The sequence below is a fragment of the Pyrus communis genome, chromosome 5 (genome assembly GCF_041283825.1).
Source record: "Pyrus communis isolate YQ-2024b chromosome 5, ASM4128382v1, whole genome shotgun sequence".
In the NCBI taxonomy this organism is placed as follows: Eukaryota; Viridiplantae; Streptophyta; class Magnoliopsida; order Rosales; family Rosaceae; genus Pyrus; species Pyrus communis.
In genome coordinates this window covers 27316-34730 of record NC_142569.1, presented here as the reverse complement: position 1 = coordinate 34730, position 7415 = coordinate 27316, and the positions used below count along the sequence as shown (strand labels likewise).

Genomic DNA, 7415 nt, shown 5'->3' with positions numbered 1-7415 from the left:
AGCGAATTAGTTTTATGATTGAACCTCAACTATCTTCATAGCCCAAACCCCATAACTTGGCACTTGGTAGGCAGGGGCTCTATTTTTAGCAAATGACGCTTTATTTCAATAATGACGAAAAACAATAATGTTTATGTATTAGAGCATAGATTTGATACCCACGATCTTCTCTCTTATAACATTTAATAATTTAATCTAGTTGTGAAAAAAAAAAAAAAAAAAAAGGGTTTAGGAGCAGACCTCGATTTCCTTTAAGAGATAACATAGCAAATTAGCGAACTTGTGAAATTAATCATCTCATCGTCATCCCGAAGAATGCCGATCATGTTTTTGTTGATTTTCATTTTCATGAACCGATCAACGACTAACTGATAGACGCAGAGAATGCCAGTTAATAATAATCATCATCTTGCCATTCTTCGTTTTCTGAAGTTTCTCGCCGTCAATAACGCTTCAACACTGTCGCCAGCCACTCTCGAAATCAACCAATTACTTTCAAAGTGCTTCAACCGTGAGATATTAGCTCTAGGCGGCTGTGGCCAAGTCAAACAAGCAAGGAATCTGTTCGACCATATGCCTCAACCAGACGCTTTCCTTATGCTTCCATGATCACTGTTTACTTGAACAACCACCATCTTCCCGACGCAAAGACCCTCTTTCAGATGATACCCACGCCTAGTCTTGTTGCTCGATTTGCAATGATTCATGGCTATGTCAAAATCATTTAGATGAAGCACACCATCTTTTCAATAATATGCCATACCGAACGTATACTCTTGGAACATCATGGTCTCAGGTTATCTTAATGCCAACAAAGTAAGCGAAGCCATTGAACTCTCCAATTCAATGCCTCATAGGAACACCATGTCTTGGACAACTATGGTTACAGGTCTAGCACAAAACAAAATGGCTAGACTTGCAAGGGAGTTCTTTGATCGCATGCCAAATAAAGATGTAGTTGCTTGGAATGCTATGATCACATATGTCGACGAGGGACTCGTGGCAGAAGCTAGTGAGCTTTTCTGTTTGATGCGGGAAAGAAATATCGTCACTTGGAATGTGATGATTGGTGGTTATGCATGCCAAAAGCGGAACCAAAGAGGAAGCCTTAAAAGCACCTAATTTTCATGCTTCAGTTTTGCTTTAGGCCTAATGGAACAATCATGACTAGCGTATTGAGCTCATGTGAGGGGATGATGGAGCTCATGCAAGCTCATCTACTGGTCATATGTCATGGAGTTGAGCAACACATTAGTTGCGAATGTTCTTATTGATATGTATGCCAGAAATGGAGATGTTACCTCTGCTAGGCATGTGTTTGAGCATCTTGGGGATAATAAGGATGCGGTATCATGGGCTGCAATGATATTGGCATTCTCAAACCATGGATATGGTCACCATGCATTGCAGGTGTTTGTGCAGATGCTGAGATGGTATTACATTTGTTGGAGTCTTATCTACTTGTACATGTCATGCTGGTCTTGTCCAATAGGGTAAAGGGTTTTTCAATTCAATAATCGAGCTTATGGTTTGAAACCAAATGCACAACACTATTCCTGCATTGTCAACATTTTAGGCTGAGCAGGATTAGTGGATGAGGCTGCACAGGTGGTATGCAGAATGCCAGCTTGCAAGCAGGATGCTGCTGTTCTAGGGGCATTGCTCGGTGCATATAGGTTGCGTGGAGACGTTACAATGGCAAATTGCATAGGAAAGCGGCTGGTGGAGTTAGAGCCAACCAGCTCTGGGGCGTGTTAGTCTTAGCTAACATGTATGCTGCACATGGGAAGTGGGAGGAATTTGCTCCAGAAAGAAGATGAAGGAGAGGAAAATGAAGCAAGTTTGGGGCTTTAGTCAAATAGAAGTTAAGGGCAGGACTCATACTTTCTTTGCTGGGGATAGATGTCATCCTCAGGCTGCTCAGATTTGTGGACTGCTACCACAAATATTGGAGATGTGATACTCAAAGGGGCCGGAAGTCGATCGTATCTTTCTTTCTTGTAGATAATAATGAGTGACTAATAACATTCAACAATTCATATGAATATGAAGGTTGCTATGTTATTTGCTCCCAGACCTGAGTCACATGGTGATCCCCTCTCCCAAACTTGTCCCAATGAAATTTCAACTCAATTAGGTGACTTATTTGCTATAAAAGGAAAACTGAAAAACATTTGCTAAACGACTATCAAACAACTTTTATTTGAAAACTAAAATAGTTATTCTGCATCTGTGTGAGCTACAATACGAACGGTTTGTTAACAAATTGAGGTGAGAAATGGTCGAAGAGAGTTGAAGGTTTGAGATTGGATTTTCTGTCTTAATTTGTTCAAATCATGGGGTTATAAAACAAATACTTCGAAAAGAGTCTTCACCTGCCAATTGCTACTGTATCGGGGAGATATTTTTCAAATCTAGTAAATCATTTTGCTCATTTCTTGGCAACAATGATAAGTATTGAGACATATGTAACTATATAGACAAAAAGAGAGACAAAAATGAAATTAGATGACCTAGATGTCGTGCCGTCCGTCTCTCTCCTAATTAATCAGTTTAAAATTTAAATAATCAAATTTTGATAGGACAAATGGAATTGATCCGGTCAGATTCAAGGTTGCGGGGTAGGGTAGTGTTAGCAAATGAATAATAATTGAGTACTCACCTTTTGATTTGGTCTAAAAAAAATGTCACGTGTTTATTTATTTATTTTTTAACTAAAGAAAAATAAATAACATGTCTATTAATTTTTTAAAACAATAAAACATGTGTGACATATTGTTAAAATTGAGCATTCACTAGTGAATACTCAAGTATTATACTTAGCAAATAGCGAAGCTGGTGAGGACACTGAGAGGAGGTGGAGGAGGAGGACAACAGCAACCTTTAAATTGGCCTTTTGCTTCTTTTCATGTGCAAGAAAGAAGAGCAAGAGAAGGCTTTCCAATGGGCCATGGGGGGCATTTGTAATTTGGCATGTCTCTCACAAAAAAGGGAGAGATTCCCTCTTCCCTTCCCCTCCCTCTCAAGTCTCAAGTTCTCACTGACTGACTCAATTAGTCATTTCCAAATTAAAGTAAAATAGCTTTGAATATAGAACACGGAATATGGAATGCAGTGTGCAGATGCAAATAGAAGAGGAAGATAAACATTTTTGGCGCCAACCCCATCCACTTCCTTTTTTCTGTTCACTCCAACTCCAACTCCAACTCCAATCCATTCCCATCCATCCAGTTACTTTTGGTGTAGCCGCGTGCCATCATACTTGTTCTTTTTTACCAAGCTTTGAAATTCAAATCCAGACCAACGGTCTCTTTCTCCTCTTTTTACAAAAATTGTGGTCCGTCCGATGTCTTTTTCTCCTTTTCTCTCTCTCCTATCTTTTTCTCTTTAATTTGCTTTTTCTTATTTTTTTCTTTAGTTGCACCCAAATATTTTGTGATGATACTCTCACTGTCTCACACATACCACAATATGCATTTAGTAAGATGCAAGTCAGAAGAAATTATCAGTCTGACTAACAGTGAGGCCATTCACTTGTCTCTCAATAATTTTGACATAATATTAAAACGGGTTGTTTGACTAAGCCCAAATTAGAGTTTTTACATTGCCTTGTGTGAATTAACGAGTGTACTACTTTGCCTTACTTCTAAACTGAAATGACTAATGTGAAATCGGTTGCATGTGTGATACATCATGTGGTGGTCTTAATTGTGCGTGTTGAAATGTACAAGAATCCACTGTTGGAAATTAGTTATACTAAAACTGACGTATGTTGAGTGATTCCATGTTGAATTACATCTTAAATGTATTTTGCAATAAAACCTTGTAAATGTCATGTTCATGTTGTGCATATGTTAAGATACAAATTGAGGAACAATGTTGGTGTAGTGAGTAAAGAATTGTTAACTTACTTCCTCTTAGAAAATTCAACACAATGCTATGACTTGTTATTCAAGCTAATAATAATGGGAATTTCATCTTCTACCTTCAAATTAAATATTAGATACAATTTCTGTCATTTATTCCTAATAAGTTATATATCTTAATTTAATTTTAAACACCAAGCAGTGCCACTGTGCCACAAAGCATAAACCGGCGAGAGAAAAGAAAAGATAAAGAGAAATAGGCGTTGTAGAAAGGAAAAGGGAAGAAATGATAAAGGTCGTTTGTGGGAGTATTTAATTGGTAAAGTGGTAGTACATCATTATAAAGCGCATATATATATATATTATATTTTATTTATATGTGTGTGTGTATATAATATATATATATATATATATATATATATATATATATAGATGGGTGGGTTGTGGAGGTTGAGCGAGGACCGGCCGAGTGGGATAAATTGACAATAATTTAATTTTATGATGGGAGAAACGGGAACATCAACCATTAGGATTAGAATTTGAATTGGATCGAGTAGTTTGTATTTTGTAGTGGAGGCTGGACGAGATGTGGGACAAATTTTGCTCAAGCGTGCAGAAAGCCTTGTCTGTTTGCTCTGAGTCTGCTCTGCTCTTTCAATTTCAACAAGCAGGTGCAGCCGTGCAGGTCCAGGTCAGTCAGGTTGTTGAACTTTGAAGGAAGGGAATCTCAACAACAAGAAAGAGGAATCAAGAAGATACCACCACCCATTACCCATAGGCAGACTTCTCTGTCATTACTAGAGAGAGAGAGAGAGAGAGAGAGAGAGAGAGAGAGAGAGAGAGAGAGAGAGAGAGTGAAAGAAAGAGAGAGACGGATGGGAGGAGGAGGAGGCGCATCTTCAAAACTGAGAAAAGCAGCAAAGAAAATGGCGGTGGCTGCTGCAAATGCATGTGGTGGTTCCTTCTCCCGCAGAAAGACCATCGTCTCCGATCATACCAACACTACCACTCCCACTGTAACTCTTACTTCCCCTCCCACCCCAATTCAACTATTTATTATTCAAATCCACCCCTCTCTTCCCCCCCTTGTTTTTATCGTTTATTTAACTCGGGTTTTCTTCTGCAATTGTATATTACCCTGTTTTAAGAATCACTTGTGTTTTCTTTGTTTTCACAGATCTCAGGTTCTTCAGCCGTGTCTCCAACAAACCCAACGAATGTCCAACCAGCAACAGCAGCAGCAAAAGAAGAAGAAGGTGCAAAAGAAACGGAAATGACAATCAATTATAGCAATGTGCCTTCTGCTAAGGTGATCCTGCCTCGTCAATGATGATAATCTTACAAATTTAGAGTTTCATGTCAATCCATTTTTCATCGAGTTTACACTAGTTTTGTGGTAAACTTTTGGTGCATAATCTTCAAAATAACCGATCCAAAGATTGAATCCACTCTAAGCATAATAATTGTTGTGATTTTTAGTAATGACACGAATGAACAGCTTTCGTTGTAAGCCTCTTGCCAAAATGATTTTTTGTAAGTTAAAAGAACAAATAAGTAGGTTGCCAAAAAAAACAAGAACAATAAGTAGGTTTGCAAATAAGTAGCAGCACTTGATTGTTGCACCAGATCATTATATCTTACTCTTAATACAGTGATCTTATCATCTTATTACATAACTTTTGACCAGATGGCTATTGTTTGAGGATTTAGTCAGATTTATGAGTTCCGTGTCCCTCCTCAAAATATCATTATCATATTAAAACTACTGGTTTCTTCAATGCACGAGTAACAATTATTCTAATTTCATATTAATATCCAGACCTAGACTGGCTAGAATGCAGTTCCAATCATTTTGAGCTAGTCACGGCATTATGTTTTCTTAGTTCCAGGTCCATCTCCTTACCTTTTTATTTGTTGATTCTTATGGCAGAGTTTGTGCGCAATATGTCTAGACCCTCTGAGTTACCATAGCAAGGGGAGCAGCCCAGGGCAGGCTATATTCACGGCCCAGTGCTCCCATGCTTTCCACTTTTCCTGCATCTCCTCCAATGTTCGCCATGGTAGTGTTACCTGCCCCATTTGCCGCGCCCATTGGACCCAGCTGCCCCGCAATCTGAACCCACCTTGGGGTTCCCTGTCTTCTTGCAACCGAGCTGACCCTATCTTCCAAATCCTGGATGACTCTATTGCCACTTTCCGCATCCACAGGCGCTCATTCTTGCGCTCTGCTCACTATGATGATGACGACCCAATTGAGCCTGACCACGTCTCTAGTTTCCCCCGTCTCCAATTCTGTTTGATACCCATCCCACATAGTGCACCCCCTAGTTTGTTTACTCCATATTCATATCATCCGCCCCCACATCACCTAAGCTGTAGCTCCTCATCATTGTTACAATCACCAACCAGGCCAAAGTCTTATACTATGTGTGCCTTCTCAGACAGAGCATACCTTTCTGTGAAATTAGCCAACCAACGAGCAACAGACTTGGTGTTGGTTGCTAGCCCCAATGGACCGCACTTGAGGCTTCTCAAGCAGTGCATGGCATTGGTGGTTTTTTCCCTTAGACCAATTGATCGTTTGGCCATTGTTACCTACTCATCAGCTGCTGCTCGCGTCTTCCCTTTGAGACGCATGACATCTTATGGAAAGCGAACAGCCCAACAGGTTATTGATCGTCTGTTCTACATGGGGCAAGCAGATCCCGTGGAAGGGATCAAGAAGGGGATAAAGATACTTGAAGATCGTGCATACAAGAACCCAGAGTGTGGCATCCTGCATCTGTCTGACAGCCCAATGCGATCCTACCATGCTGCAATGGACATGGATGTGCCGATTCCAGTCCATCGCTTCCATGTAGGATTTGGATTTGGCACTTCGAATGGATATATCATGCATGAGTTTGAAGATTTGCTAAGAAGAATCCTAGGCGGCATGATTAGAGAAATTGAGTTGAGGATGAGAATAGGGGAGGAGGCCAGCAGAAGCAGTCGGATCGTGAGAATAGGAGAGCTAAGAGGAGGTGAAGAAAAGAAAATCTTAGTGGACTTGGGCGTGTGTGAACATATTTGTGTGGGATATAGCTACATTGAGGAGGGTGATGAGATGACAACAGGGGAAACAGTGGCGAAGGTAGGACTAGGAGATGATGTTGGTAAGAGTAGTAGTAGTAGTAATGCAACGGTTAGAGGAGGACGGGGAGGATTTGCTTGTGGTGCTGCATCAGGGACGAGTGGTGCAATCATCGGCGGGAGGTCTAGTACAAGTACTAGTAGTGTAGAAAGTTGGGACTACCATGACGCTTACATGGCTAGAAGATGGGCCAAGCATTTGCATGCCTACAGGCTTTGAATCAATTAATCCATTCTTGACATTTCACACTAGGTCTCGATGGATGGGCGTAGTATTGTATGCTTCACTTTGCTACGAAGAAACCACACTAATACCTCGTTATATTCAAACTTACAAATCAAATGTTTCATTTTATTTCTATCAACAACTGGACTTGGACAACACTAATTACCAATTTACTTCGCAAGCACGCACGC

At 40.1% G+C, this 7415-nt stretch overlaps 1 protein-coding gene and 1 pseudogene across 1 annotated transcript; both read left to right on the top strand.

Moving 5' to 3' along the window:
• Window positions 1-245: 245 nt before the first annotated feature.
• LOC137726830 (pentatricopeptide repeat-containing protein At2g37320-like) lies at window positions 246-2008 on the top strand (annotated as a pseudogene).
• A 2568-nt stretch (window positions 2009-4576) lies between these two features.
• Window positions 4577-7366, top strand: LOC137726794 (putative E3 ubiquitin-protein ligase EDA40). Its single transcript, XM_088693479.1, has 4 exons — window positions 4577-4702; window positions 4739-4882; window positions 5044-5175; window positions 5797-7366. Exons 2-4 carry the CDS (start codon window positions 4742-4744, stop codon window positions 7216-7218), a joined length of 1695 nt encoding a protein of 564 aa, XP_088549605.1. The 5' UTR covers window positions 4577-4702; window positions 4739-4741; the 3' UTR covers window positions 7219-7366.
• Window positions 7367-7415: the final 49 nt, after the last annotated feature.